Source organism: Thunnus maccoyii, chromosome 14 (assembly GCF_910596095.1).
Source record: "Thunnus maccoyii chromosome 14, fThuMac1.1, whole genome shotgun sequence".
Classification (NCBI taxonomy): Eukaryota; Metazoa; Chordata; class Actinopteri; order Scombriformes; family Scombridae; genus Thunnus; species Thunnus maccoyii.
In genome coordinates, this window is record NC_056546.1 from 16,496,686 (window position 1) to 16,511,937 (window position 15,252).

The following is a 15,252-nucleotide window of genomic DNA, read 5'->3' on the forward strand; positions in this document are numbered from 1 at the left end:
CCTTGATCTACTGACTTCTTCAGAGACCTTTTGTGCGTTAAGGGTGACACTGAAGAAACACAGTGACTCAGCTCGCCCATTTGGGCGAGCAACTCAAGGCTGTGTGTTTTTGTCTGACTTGGGTTTAGAGACAGAAATAGATTACTGTTAAGTGGGGTTGGTACACATGCATGCAGACACATACACACTGTCGTTGTCCCTGCTTAATTCTCTCCAGATAAGGGTCTTGTCCTCATTAGTGTGCTTGTTAATCTCAATTGTGCCTTATAATCAAGGACGACCTCAATGCAGTACATACACATAAGCGCACATGCACACATGTGCACACTCACACATACATCCTAGTTAAATAATGCACAGGGCCGATGGCCATTCATTAAATTACTCTTGGGGAGTCTGCTGAGAGGACTACATTAAAACAAAAAGTGCGTGTGTTTGTTTTTGTGCGAGTCAGTGGCATTACCATGCTGCATTAAGTCTATGTATAATGGATGAGCACTGTTTTGAACGGCACAAGCACAAATTGGTACAAATAAGCCTAATGCAAAGTGTACAGTGCAGGAATCTGCCTGTCAAAGCAGTAATCATAGCATTTTTTGTTTTGTGCACTCATTCGTCGGTGTGTTTCTTTACTTGGCGTGTGTATGTTTAGTCCTGACAAAACGAGGAAGCAGAAAAAAATTCCTCCAAACTGAGAGGAGACGACTCACCTCATAGTGTGCAGTGCGCTGGGACTCGGAGATGAGCTGGGCATTGCAGATGTTACAGTAGCTCTCTGTGAACAAGCCTCCATCCACGACGCCAGCAGACTTCATCTTCATCTGAGACTACACAAACACACACCCACCCAAACATACGCAAATATGAATATGATTAAAATGCAGAATGGAATAAAATGTCAGTGAACCTTACAGTATGTGTTAGAGGTGCATGAACATGCATGTGTCTCATCTCAATGCAGAAATGGTTTTCCTTTAGAACGACAGACTCATCATGACAGTTCAGCCCAAAATATGTTGATCTTCTGTCAGAATATCCTCTCATGGATGATTTTGGCTCCAGTCTCGGAAACAATAGCCTAAGGCTCTGGCTTGAGTTTTTGCATTTCATTTTGCATTACATTTTTAGGAATCATTAAGAAACATTGATCATTCTTCCTTAAACTTTCTTGATCTTGCAGTAAAAAACAAAAAGATTGACCTTCAATTGGGATCGTATTTAGACCCTTTTCTTTCTGAATAACACCTGTGCTTTTCCTACAATGAAGAGCTATGAAAAAGGTCTATATCTGGACTTGGTGATGGCCAAGAACAACCATTGGTTTAAGCTCTTCTCTGTGGTTTTTGTACACTGGGCTCTAGTAAGTAACAATCACAAAATGTCTTACCAATTTACTCTACACTTGCTGTTTTAAATTTTGACTTTAAATTTTGAAAGCTAATAAAATGCTTTCCCCTGAGACGCAGGAAATAATAATGCTGTAAAGGGAATAGTACAGCCAAGAGCAACTTTGTCTAGGATTACAGTCTCTGAAGTAAACTGTTAAAAGGTCTCTGGCAAGATTTTCCTGGTGAGAAATGGTGTCATAAAACCGTGTCAGTGCTGGGATTGCCCAACCAGTAAAACCATGGAGACCTGAGCATCCCACTGGGAGCTGTGGCTGTGGATTCTTAACAACCTGGCAAGCAGTGTTTTCGTTCGCTTTTGTACTGAGTACCATAATAGAAAACGGTTTAATGATGTGCTCTGGGGTCTTGTGTTCAATTTTCTATTCTCTTCATTATGTGTGCCCAGTAGGCAGTACTCTGACAGGGTTAGAGTGAGTAACGGGTCTGTAGGGAACGGTCCAGGAACATCAACCGTTAAACTGGAGGAGATCTTTGCCGCAAGGATGCGACAGGACAGGGAGCTTGCAGGGGTAAAGTGCTTCATTGCCCAAGATACATGGATGCTTGCTGTAGAGGTCAGCTCCAATAACTCTGAAAGAATAAGTCCTTTGATGTGTCTTGATAATCACAGGGTGAGTGATAAAATCAGACAAAATCTACTCCATGTGTCAGCAGGGAAATATTGTGACAGGAATTGGTATTCTTTATCTCTGGCCCAGTGTATAATTACCTTTAGCCACTGCACACACTCAACTGTGGAAGCGCACACACCTTTGCACACAAAGTAGAAGACTGGTAATTACCCCTGTCTTTTCTCCTTGTCTGTTTAGTGCACCCAGGACCTTCCAATTAACTACAGACATGCTGTATAGACACGTCATCCATTATCTACTTGACCCTACAGTTCGACTCTCAGACCTGAAAATTAAATGGAAACGCAGATACATTTGATTTAGAGCGACACGCTTTATCGTTTCCAATACGCTATTTGTGTAAAATATTCATTCATAAAAGTCACTGATGACAAGCTGGAAACTTGTTTTGTCTAGAGGCATTATTACCTCCACTATTTGAAGTGTCCTGCGAGACACGATGGAACAGAGATATTTAGCAAACTGACACATTAAATTTGCTGCCGAACAGGTGCCCTAGAAATTTTGCAGCAAGAAAAAAAAGACCTTGTGCTGTCTGTCTGGACGTCAGCCAGGCAGAGGCAAGTCTGTCTTTTAATCATCCGGCTAATTATAAGTGATTGTGACTGCAGAAATATCCGTATCTTCCTAATATCTCTATTACCTCTGATTATTACATGCAAGATGGGAGATGTAGACTAATTAATAGAGACAATCTGTTGGTGAGATTTAATAGAATGGCAGGCCCAACGAAGCGAAAAGATGGAGAGACAGATAGTGGGAAAATAATGAAAGAGGGAAAAAAAGAGCATGGGGAGGGAAGGAGAGGTTTATAATTGGTGCACTGAACGTGATATCTTCATGTTTCAAGGGTTTAGAGTTAAAAGTGGTTTTATTCTCACCAAATTAAACCAGAGCAGTTGTTCATGGACTGTTACTGTATGTCATCACATCCCGTTTTTAATTTATTCCATCTTTAGCATCAATTTTGAAACGAGCACGAACCACAAATAGGCATGTACACATATACATATTCAGTATCAGCAGACAGTTCAACTTCAGTTCATCTTTTAATTACATCTTTATAGTTCAGCAATCTACGGTAGAGTTCCAGTGTAATTTGCATCTTCACTCAGATGCATTCAGAGGTCACTATATAATTGATGATGACAGAAGTGTGTAATAAATAGAGAGTGGTTGTATAAAGTCAATAAATGCAAGCAGAGGCTGATAAGAATCCAGCAATCAGAAATTTAAAGGCCCTGAAAACCTTTTTTCCCAATCAGGTTTTGACAATGAGTTATTTAGTCCTATGTAAGCACAAAAAATATCCGTCAAAGTTAGAACAGTTTTGATTATTTCACATCAGACATTCATCTGTTCTGTTTTGTCAGCGCTGTTCGAAATTGGTGTGAAGGTACTGTCACATTGTGTACTGTGCACCAATCAGGATTTAGCCCTATTGGAATCAAAATGAGACGACGGCTTGTGGGTTTTTTTTGTTGTGTTGTCAATCAAATCTGATCAAATCACACCATCACAGTCTTGAGTAAGCAGATGAGTTTGGGTTTTGAGTGTTAAAATCTTACAAAATAATACTTGAGGATATTTTTTTCAACTTGGGTCATTGGTTATAATACTATAGAAATATACATAAAGATCCCATCCAGTGATATTGTAAGATATATAAATATACTTTGCTTGTAATAATAATAATAATGTAATGTGTTTTTTTCTACAATAAAAGACCATTTACCTAATTAAAATCCTTAAAATTACATCTACTCCTTCTCCCTCATTGAAAACTCAGAGCCGATGAACCGATGAGCTAATTTCAATTTACTACAAGAAACTTTTAACTGATTATCAAACAGTCTCATGATGCCTCTGATGCATCTATATGACCTACATAAGCAAACAAGACCATCAGCGAGAAGATTGGCTATTTCTATATTGCTATTCTAAATGCCCGCCGCTGGGTCGGGTTCCCTGCAAAATCAGATGAAACAATTTACGGCACGCAGACCAGAAGAGCCTGTTTACATTACATGTAGCATTGTAGCATGAGGAAGTACAAAGACGTTACTAGGATAACGTTAAAAGTAAAGTTACCGATTTGTTGTCGGCTTCCCGACTAATTTTTAAAAAGATAAGAGACAAAGAGAGAGAGAGAGCTTAGAACACTAGTGAGAGCCAGAGAGAGAGTGAATGGAGAGAGCAAGCGGCGGTGAAGCGAGAACAAAGGAGTGAATCTGAGAAATATAACATTATTTTCTGATTGTTTCACAGCGGTTACGTTCTAAAGCACAAATAAATACGCCCACACCTCCGCACAACCCTTTGGGAAGGTGCTGCATTGCCGGATTTGGTGGTGAACGCAGCGTTACATGTAACCTGGGTGCATGAATGGTACTAAAACAAACTTTACTTTTTCACCATTGTCATATTACAATTATTAATCTTACATGGCCACAAATAGATATATCACCTCATCGCTATGCATCCTGCAAACAGCTGTGTTTAAAAAAGAAAAATGGCATTAAAAATAAGTAGCTCTTTCTTTCACTCACTACCAAAACAAATGCACGCGCTAGCCAAGACCTTTACGACACGAGGCGGCAGTGCTCATGGGAAATGCAGTCTTTGCTCTGGGAAAACACTACCGCTTTTGTCCACAGGGGCTGCTAAAATCAACACACAATGAAAGTTCCTTGTAGTAACTTTAAAAAGTTAAACTGCTGGGCAAAAGATGTCTCCTACTTCACTGTAAAGTCCATTCTCAGTATTTGTGCACTGGAGGCTTCAAATTTCCACATCACACTTCTGTCAGTTGCATTCTGGACCACGATTCGCTTCCAAACTAGTTGTGATGTCCTAAATCAAGCTCCTGGGTACACGACTTAAACTTGATGAGCACAGAGAGGCTTTTCCTTTCAGCAGATGAAAATAAAAACAGCCTTCTAGTGTCAAACTATGCACATACACCATTCTGCACAGTGAAACTCAAACATCCAACTAAAGGAACAATAAGCAAAACACATTTTTAAGTAGACGGGGACTTGAAACTGAGTTTTCAGTGTGAAAATATACACTGTACAAACTCAAGCAGACGTAGGATTTCAAAAACTAGACGAGTCTTAGCGAGTGCATGAAAAATCGAAGCCATCTGAAGACAGAATGAACCTTAAGGGGATTCTCTTTTAAGACCACATCAAGTATTTAACATAGATGTGAATTCTATGCCCTCCCTGAAATCTCAGCCTCTGGCCCACTATTCATTAAAATGCTGGCACTGAATTGGTTGTGGCTTTTGTACTTTTCTAATAACCACTTAGGCTGTTTTCCGTTGCCTGGGCTTAGAATGTTAATTAGTTTGTAATATTACTTTTCACTAGATAGCTGTGTACTAAATGAGAGCCCTATTGTATTGACAGACACTAGTGTTATTACAAATACATTCTCAGGTCTCTCGTGGCCTGAAAACACCTCTTCATTGGTAAAATGCATACTGCAGAACAAGTGCATAAAGACGGAAATGTCTACCACACTTGTATAGGACAAGAGATAGAGACATATGGATAAAGAGAGAGAGAGAACAGCAGGTGGTTGCTGCAGCGGGGCTCCTTTTAAGTTCCTTCCTTCCTCTCCTCCCTCCTCAATCTATCCCTTTCTGCTCCATCAGGAGGGTAACTGCTGTGAACTGGACTTTTTGTCCCCCCCGCCCTATCTCTTTGCACTATCCTATATTTCCTATCTCATCTGAAATGAAGTGCTCCCCTGATTTAACTATCAAATTATGCATACAGACAATGAAATATTGACACCAGCCTTTGAGCCAATGACCTGTCTAATGAGTCACTAGTGGGAATAACAAGAGAAAGGGTTGCAGGGTTAATATTATGGAACCTCATATCGCAAAGGCACTCTGCCGTGTCACTTTGATGTTTCACATTACAAGTTTTTTTCTCTGTTTCGCTCTTGGTAATGTAATCTTTCCGAACACGGTCTTCCCCCACTTGCACTCGCTCCAAGATTAACAACCCTCCCCTTTGTACAGTAGCAATCAAAGGTACTAGACTGAGGGAATAAAGTCTTCAAAGGAATCGGAGGCTGAGTCTGACTCCAAATTCACATTCATTCTGTTTGCACTGCAGGAGCTTCCTTTGTACTATTTGTGCTAAATACTGAAGATACACAAACTCAAATACGGCCAGGGTACAAACACACAAGTCTCGCTTTGCAGTATAAAACTAGACGCTAAAAGCTAAAGCATCCAAAATGAGTGACACAAATATGAGATCATGGTTCCTGTCAGCTCACCAGCGTTCATTTCATCATACGAAGAGGGGGAAATCTATAGGAAGACACACAGTATGGTCTCAAGGCACAGAATAATACAAACTTAATGCCAAGGTCACGTCGCACACTCCTCCCCCTGAGTCAGTGTGTGTGTGTGTGTGTGTGTGTGTGCGTTTTTATGACTCTTTCTCTCCCATTTCTCGCTGTTTGTTGTGACCCAAATTCTATCTTTGAGATATGCTCCTCTCTGAGTTACAGTATGTATGAAGCATCTAGATATTGACAGGCAAAAACAGTAGGACATACAATGCAGCAGTCAGATGATGCTCTCCATCTCTGTCTCTGTTTCCCTCTCGTCTCTTCCGTCTCTTTTCTCTCCCAGTGGTGGAATTATGGCCTTGAGGGCAGGGATTATTCATGAGGCTAGACTTATCTACTGTTGAGAAAAGAACAGCAGATAAGCTACTGTATTATGCACCTTACTACTGGAATAAATTGCAATGCAATTTGAAGTTAGACACATCCATTCAACTGAGGAATACTTATTCACATTATTCATAATATGTGAGGTGTGTATATGCTCATACAGTATGTGCATTGAAAGAGTTACTGTATTAGTCGCTGTAATGATTCCTCATCTCTATACTGGTGGTGAAGATGCCCCCGATGTAAGTGATGGGGGATAAAATCCAGTTATTATTCTGTAAAAATGTATTCCAAAATTTAGCTGCAGCTAAAGTTAGTTAGTTTCCAAAGTTACTTTTTTTGTAAATTCCCCCTTTTTGTTTCCACAGACAGTGTTTCCTTGCTGAGCTGTGGCAGAGGGATCATGAAACAAAGAGGGAATTTTGTACTTAAAAGATTTTAACTTTGGAAGATACCCATTTGATTTGTCTCAGACTGCTGAAGCCTCATATTACCTTCAGTTGAACTTGCATGTGTTTTTTTGCACAAAATGATGACAGTGGATTCGGTTTCCCATCTCTTTCATTGGAATCGTGTAAAGGAATGCATCTCTTAATGAGCAGTACGGACAAGATGAACAATAAAAACGACCAGTAACTCTTGAAATGTACGTACACCGACCCTTAGGTGGTTTAACTTCTCACCTTGCTGCAATGATGTACTCCAGGATGTGGTCAGTACATCCTGACATCATTGATGCTGGGTGTGGTCAGAGGTGCAACACTTAAAACAACATAAGAGGGCGTTAAAATGCTGCTTTTTGGCCTGAAATTTAGTTAATCTGTCATAATTTTGCCAATTTTAGACAACGTTCTTGTATGGCTGCTTATTTAGACAACAACATTTGACACACCTTCATTTGTTGAATGAAAAAGTTGTTTGGTCTCAAAAGTAAGGAATAAAATATATTGTTTTCGTATTTAAACTCACGTATTATATTGACACTACTATCAAAACCTTTTACTCAGCCCAAAATAGTGTACATACCACTTCCTCTGATCCATTCCAGTCATATTCATAGCATATTATAATGAAATAATATAGCAATGTTGAAATCCTTTGTTAGGGAGATACAAGAAGAGTTCTTTGTGGTACTTTGTTGAGTTTATAGAGTCCAAAAAACATTCGCTGCCCATCTGAGCATAAATGAGATCGAATGCATCTCTCTCCCCGGGCCATTAGTTGTTAATGGTATTAATAGCAGATCTATCGCTTTAGGCCACAATATCGATTCATTAGAGGGTGAACGAAGACTATTTTCACAGGCAAAGTTAGGTTTCCCAGTTTAATCGAGCACATCTCTGCCTCCCTGTGTGTATATGGGTGTGTGTGTGTCTGCGTGTGTTCAGTAACAGACTTTAGGCAAACTGAGTTAATGGGGGGAGACAAAAGGCAGGCTGAAGTTTCAACGGAGGGCTGTTATGTTACTGTAACATATGGGGATGGCAACAAAACTGTTGGGGTCTATCAGTTCCATTTGCAACTTTTACTTTGGCACTTTTTCTTCAGTTGTTCTTATCCTGTTTTATGTGACTTTCCTTTCCCTTCCATCTTCATGTTTTCCCCTTGAAAGCTGTAGGACAATAACAGACTAAGCAATGTCCTGGTTTTTCTGCACCGAACACCCACATTCAATGTCTCAGTCTCTGTTTTTGTCGCCTCAGTATAAGACAGACACTCGCAGACACAAACACACAGACCCTCTTCGGTTGGCGATGAGTGAAACGAGGATCAGAGCACCTGAGAATACACTTATAATTCAATATTTTCATGAATGTGTTTTTCCTCAACCCAAACAAAAACTCACATTAGCAAAATTCTTTTCCCAAGTAGCGTATGTATCGTACCAATGGGGAGATTTCCCATGAGGCACCATGCAAGTCAACACAACAGACACACATTACCTTTGAGAACGAGCTTCGAGCTTTGAGTGAGACATATAAATAATAAATTTAAAAGGTATTGGAGAGAAAAATAAAAAAAAGTATAAGGAAGAAATCAGGCATTAAATTGCAATAAGCAGAACAACTGAGGTGACAAGCCAAATAATGCTTTGTAATGACTTTCCTGTCTCCATATCTCGGAATCCTCTCTCTCCCCTCTCTCTCTCTCTCTCTCTTTCTCTTTGTCTCCATTATTGAATTGATATGACTGCAAACAGCTAATTTGCATTATGACAATTTCTCCCTTACTAATTAGAAAAATAAGCTCCTTGTTCGGTGGCACAAAAGGCTCGACCAATTAGAATATCACACAGCGTAATTCATTTGAATACCTCCCACTTGCTGTAAGTCTGCTGGTTTGACTACAAAGCAGGTATATAAATAGTTTCAGTACAATACTGCTGAGAATTAATGATACATTTCCGTCTTTAGGGGACGTGTACACAAGCGTCCTTGTAGTATCAACTGTCAATCACAGATCTCCAATTTTATGTTTGTGCGTTACAGAGTGTCAGTCTGTCGGTGTGTATGTACAGTGTGTTTGCTTAGCTAAGTGTGAGTTGGTTTACCTGCAGGGATCCCCACAATAAGCCCGAGGTGACAGGGAGCTTATTAATGCACCTGGCATGGAGGCGTGTGCCTGCCTGCAGGTATGTGTGTGTATGAAATATTTTACAGTGTCGAAAGCTCACAAATACACCCTTGATTGATTGCAGCTGCATACATGCTGCATAACCTGCTGTGTAACTGGGATTGAATAATTCAAGGTCAGATTTAATGCAAAGCAACTAGTGTTAAAGGACTAACTGCTGTGATGACAACTAATTGCGCTTACCTTTTACACTGTAGAGAGATGTTTGTTTATTCAGTTTGCCGACAGCTGTGTTCTCTAACAGTAGTGTCATAACAGTGAAGGGTTTGATTTTGGCTTTAAGGTTAAACTGAGCTTGTTTTTTGGCCCTTGAGTGTGTGTTGGAGAATACTGTTTCCAGCAAACTAGAGCTACAAAAACAGAGAAGCAATCAATGGCACTGATCATGGCAATCAACTGTCATGATCACACAAAGAAAATACTGTAAGGTCCATGTTGAACATAGCCCGAAAAGAAAGGCAACTAAATCTTTGAACTATTTCAAGTAAATCAATTAAGATCAAATAAAAACAACACAAAAAAAACACTTGGGAATGAAACAACTCGTACAAACCGCTGCCTGTTTCAGTCACGTGAACTCCCTTTCGCTTCCTTCGCCATTCGATTCAAAACATGAATATTTTTCTAAATACGAGCATGAATTTGATAAGGGAATTGAATATGAGAGGGCTGTGTTTGTGTATTCTCTCCTCCAGAAATATTCTCAAGAAAAGCCAGAGAGGCCAACAGCCTGTACACAAACTGCACAGCACAGATTTTTACAATAGAGCAGCAAGTCATATAGTATCCACATGCACACACTGCTTCCATTTACAAAGACAGCATGCGACAACATACCGTGCTGCGTTCATGTACTGTGTAAATTCTGACCTAAAACACATGCACAGAAAGGGAATATGCTATTGATATGTATGAGCTTAGACTGCATGCTGTGATAGTGCATCACACATACACACACACACTGGCATGAACTAAATAGGGCATGACCTTGCAGCACCTAGGAAGCTACGATCAAGCGCTTCTTCATCCTGCATCTACTCCTTGGTACAAGAGTGTTTGTGAGATTGCCTGAGAAGTTTTGTGAAGGTGAGTCACCCGTTTAGACAAATTCAAAGGTGGAGTAAGGTGAATCCTACATCTGATGAGCAGATTTTCGCCTCTCATTCACTAATGTACCCACAATATCCCCTCTCTCCTTCAATCATGCCCTCCCTATCTGGCACCGGGCCAGTTTCCGAGCCTGGTGATGGAGCAAAAGAAAATTGATTTCTAAAGAGCTCTGTCTCCTATGCCTGGATATGAAACCAGTTATTAGTCTAACACTGATATTAACATAACATGACAACCGTGTCAAGATATATATTAAAGATGTCTCTCTTGCTCCCGCTGAGAGATACGTGAAATGGGCTAAAAATGATAAACTGCCACTTGTTCAAAGCATACCAAATTATTATCAATACTACACTATTGTGCTGATATCTGCTTTGTTTGAGAGAAAAAGAAGCACAAAAAGCTTTTTGGAAAAAGGTTGGCATGGCACTGATGCTGCTATGAGACAGACACACTCAATATCCTGATCGTGTAGACAGGCACAGCGGGCGGTTCCATATTAGTTATTATGCAGCTATTAATGAATGTACACTAAAGAAAGGTCAAATGGCCCACACACTGATGCACGCGTACACACACACACACACACACATGCAAAGACTCGCATGCACGCAGTCAGCAGAAAGGTCACTGCATACGGTGTGCGAGAAAGAGATATTTGAAGAAGATGTGCTGCCTGTTGCTATGGAGCAGCCCTTGAGGAAAACATACACACACACACACACACACACAAAGGCACACACCTACACACAATGCTCTATCAATCTTATAGAAACTAGAGCAATCACATGCCTGTGAACAGAAATGTGAGCGTGCACACGCATATATGCACTCGCTCAATCAATCCTTGTCCTATTAAGAAAAGAGGAAAGCGAGGAAGCAGCAGCCACTTTTCAAGAGCATCACTGCATCAATTATTGCTCTCGGACTGTGTGTGTGTGTGTGTGTGTGTGTGTGTGTGTGTGTGTTTTTCTTTGCATGTGTGTATACGCTTTATTTGTATGTACAAAAGGAAAGCAGGCACTTTTCAAGAACAACATTGCTTCCCCGTTTTATTCCTTTAGGACTGGGTAAATTATGCCAGTCGGTTAATCAGATTCTCCCCCATAGTTCAGCACCTCATGAGAGACACAGACAGAGACAGAGGAGAGCAAAAGAGGCTCAGAGCTTGCAACATCTTTTTTTAATTTTTGCAAATCTTAAAATTTTCACAAATTACCTGTTAAGTTGCTCTACAGTGCAGTACGTGGGAGTTGGCATAAATACGAGAGAGTTTGCAACCAACAATTAGTTTTATTTCAAATTATTCCGCCAATTAGTGTCCTCATTGATTGATGAAGTGCTTGTTCAACAAAACACTACGAAAACAGTGATTAAAAATTCCCATCACAATTTATGACAGTCCCAGGTTACATCTTCAGATGTCCTGTTTTGTTCGACCAACAGTCCAAAAACCTTAAGATGTTCAATTTACTATAATATAAAGTAAAGTTCTCACATTAGAGAACCTGGAAGCACTGAAAGTTTGGCTATTTTTGCTGCAGATTCATTTTATGTCAATCAACTACATCAATTAATCGACTAATCATTGCAGCTCTACATACATGTTATGTTGCTATTACATCATCTTTATAGTGTTACCACATACGCTACAAAAACTTAATCAGGACATAATTGTGAAACATAAAAAAACACTGTCTTTAGCTGTAACTAAATTGAATATGGTGTAGAGCTGAAATGACAAGTTGATTTAACAACCAGTTGATCTACAGAAGTTCATTTGTCAACCGTTTTGATTCATTGTTTTCAGATTTTTTTTAAGGCAAAATGCTCAACATTTGCTGATTTGCATTGCCTCACATGATAGTAAAATGAATTTGTTTGGGTTTAGAACTTTTTGTTCTGACAAAATAAACATTTTAAAGAGTTGTGATGGTCATTTTTCACTACTTTCTGACATTTCATAGACTAAACATCAACAACGTATTTGGCAGATAAATGTATAGTGAAAAAGTTGCAGTCCTAATATCCTTAGCCCCCCAGCTGTAATAAGTGTATAAGGTGTATTTAATGTTTATTCTATTCTGTTCTGGCTCTGAGACACCCTGCCGCCCTGTCTGCTGCAGTGACCTGAAGTACAGTAGAAGTCAGTGCAGGCAGAATCGATCACAGCCCAGAACTGAAGATCTCTTGTGCTGACTTGTGATCAATAACGGTATGTAAACAGAGCACGAGGCCTCCGCTCAGCACAGGCAGTTGGGCTACATGTGGAAAAATAGACCCAGTGCAACTCAGTGGAAAGTACAGACAGTAGTGAGTGGACTATATATTTATACCTAGATATTTAGGGATAGCCTGGCGATAGGCAGGCGGGTGCTTTGAAAAAGCCCTAAGCTGGCATCATCCTGTCGCAGACACCCAGTACGAGGCCGACTGGACATTCTTCCCAAAGTGACAAATACTTGCAATGAGATGGCTTCCAACGAGATGGATCAGAGCCAGTGAAACTAGATGCAGTGAGTACCAGAACTAATCCATATTTTATCTGATGTGCATCTCATTTTCCGATTTCACAGAAAGTCATTATTGAAAGGGCAGGGCTTGGATTTTCTATGCAATAAAAGTCCCAGAATCTAATTCAAACTGTAGAGACTTGCCAGTAAGTTCAACTTGCTCTAAATTCATGAGAATAACAGTAGGGCCGAAATGATTAGTCAATTAATCCTTTAATTGTTTGCCAGAAAATGTATCTGAAATGATGTTAATAATCAGGCGATCATTTAAAGTCATTTATCAAGCAGAAGCTCTCAACTATTCCCTGGATCAGGTTTCTCTGATGTCAGGATTTTATGATTTTCTCTGTGTTTGTATCATTGTAATAACTGATTATCTTCAGGTTTTTGGGCCGTTGGTCGGATAAAATGAGACATAATCATAAGGTTGGTGGTTCGATCCCCAGCTCCTTCTATCCACATGTCAAAGTGTCCTTGAGCAATAAACAGAACCCCAAATTGCTTCCAGTGGTCTTGACAGTACCTTGCATGGTAGCTTGCCACCATCAGTGTGTGTGTGTGTGTGAATGAGAAGCAAATTGTAAACCTCTATGGATAAAAGTGCTGTTTATGAATGCAGCCCATTGATATTTACAGACATTACCTTGGACTGTGGGAGCCTGGGACAGACATTCCTAACTACTTTTTTTGACATTTTATAGATCAAATGACTAATCAGATAACCAATTAATCACTAATGAACAAAACATAGCTGCAGCCCTACACTTCACCAGCTCCACACCTCATGGACAACATCCCAACACAGTCTAGAAACACAGACCTAATAGATACTTCAAACTGCTTAATTCATGAAAAAAATATAGTATGCTGAAGAGGGAAACGTTTTTTTTAATATCATGCAACAGTAGATGCTGTGCATCAAAATATAGATCAATACATAAGCCTCAAACTTTATGGTATTTTTCCCCTAGATTAAAAAAAATACCACAAAATTTGGAGATGTTGCTGCAGACCACTGACACTCAACACTCCAGGTGTTACACCGTATTTGGTGACCCATCAGATTCTGTGACCTGCAGTGTTGAAAGAAGTACTCAGATCCTTTACTTAAATATCAACACCACAATGTAAAATACTTCATTACAAGTAAAAATCCTGCATTTAAAATCCTACTTAGAGTACTCAAGTAAAAGTACTAATTTTGCAGCCACCTTAAGTACGTCGAGTACATTTAGCTGGTAATACTTCCACACTTTTACTTAAATAGGATTTTAAATTCAGGATATTTACTTGTAATGAAGTATTTTTACATTGTGGTATTGATACTTTTACTTAAGGATCCGAGTACCTCTTCCAACACTGCAGGTCACAGAATCTGATGGGTCACCAAATACGCTGTAACACCGGCAAGAAATCCATAGAAACAGGCTACTGAGTGATTTAAGGTGCCCGAAACTTTGGTTATTCCGCTTGAAAAAGATAAAAGAATGATGCAGATGTATGAAGACGAGGTCAATGCCGGTCAATAATTCATCTGTTGAGCAGTATTTTAGTCCGGAGTCCATCACTCACCTTGCGCAGAGGCAGCGACTCCTCTTCACTGAACCCGACAACCATCCGCCAGCTGGCTCTTTGATCCTTTAACGCACCTGTACCGTAGAATCCGTCAAAACTTAACGGGAGTCCTGTCCGCGGTAACGCTGCTCTTCAGTAAAGATATTTTTGTTTATGTTTTATATTTAGTCGCAACGTCCCCCTCCAAAAAGAAAAAAAAAAGAAGAAAAAAAAAAAGAAAAAGAAAAACTGCCTCGTGCTGCTCTGTCGTGACGCGCGTGTCCTCTAGCGACTCCTCTCTCCGTAGTACCGCGGAGGAAAGAAACGGAGCTCTGCCTCTGTTGATATCATCCACTACTACTCCCGAGCGAAAGGCACCGCGGACAGGAGGGAAAACAAAAACAAAGTAAGCTATCCCAGCGGCTAGGGAGGGAGGGAAGAAGAAGAAGGAGGAGGGGAAGACGGGAAGAAAGTGTGAGCAGCCTTCACACGGAGATGAATGAAAGACAGAAAGCGCTCTCGGCTCATCATACACTCTATGTGTGTGTGTGTGTGTGTGTGTGTGTCTGTGTGTGTGAGAATGCTCGGTTTGCAGAGTGAGTGAGTGGGAGCACTGGTCGAGTAAGTAGGTTTCCGCACAGTGCACCCACATGAATATCATCTTACATAAAATGAATAGAGAGACGGAGACAGTGT

The 15,252-nt window shown here is 40.1% G+C and overlaps 2 protein-coding genes across 3 annotated transcripts in view; one reads left to right on the forward strand and one right to left on the reverse strand.

The window, feature by feature from the left end:
- Positions 1–14,961, reverse strand: part of zgc:171482 (zinc finger protein) — a 58,849-nt gene extending 43,888 nt beyond the window's left edge. For both annotated transcript variants that reach the window (XR_006099843.1, XM_042432739.1), the window contains exons 1-2: positions 14,575–14,961; positions 711–827 (exon numbers count right to left, since the gene is read on the reverse strand). Coding sequence is in view for 1 of the 2 variants with exons in the window: in XM_042432739.1 (XP_042288673.1) it covers positions 711–827; positions 14,575–14,619 (162 nt within the window). In the remaining variant the exon portion in view is untranslated. The remainder of the gene's footprint in view (positions 1–710; positions 828–14,574) is intronic.
- golga7bb (golgin A7 family, member Bb) overlaps positions 1–15,252 on the forward strand; it is a 223,120-nt gene that overhangs the window by 84,648 nt on the left and 123,220 nt on the right. The window lies entirely within an intron of this gene.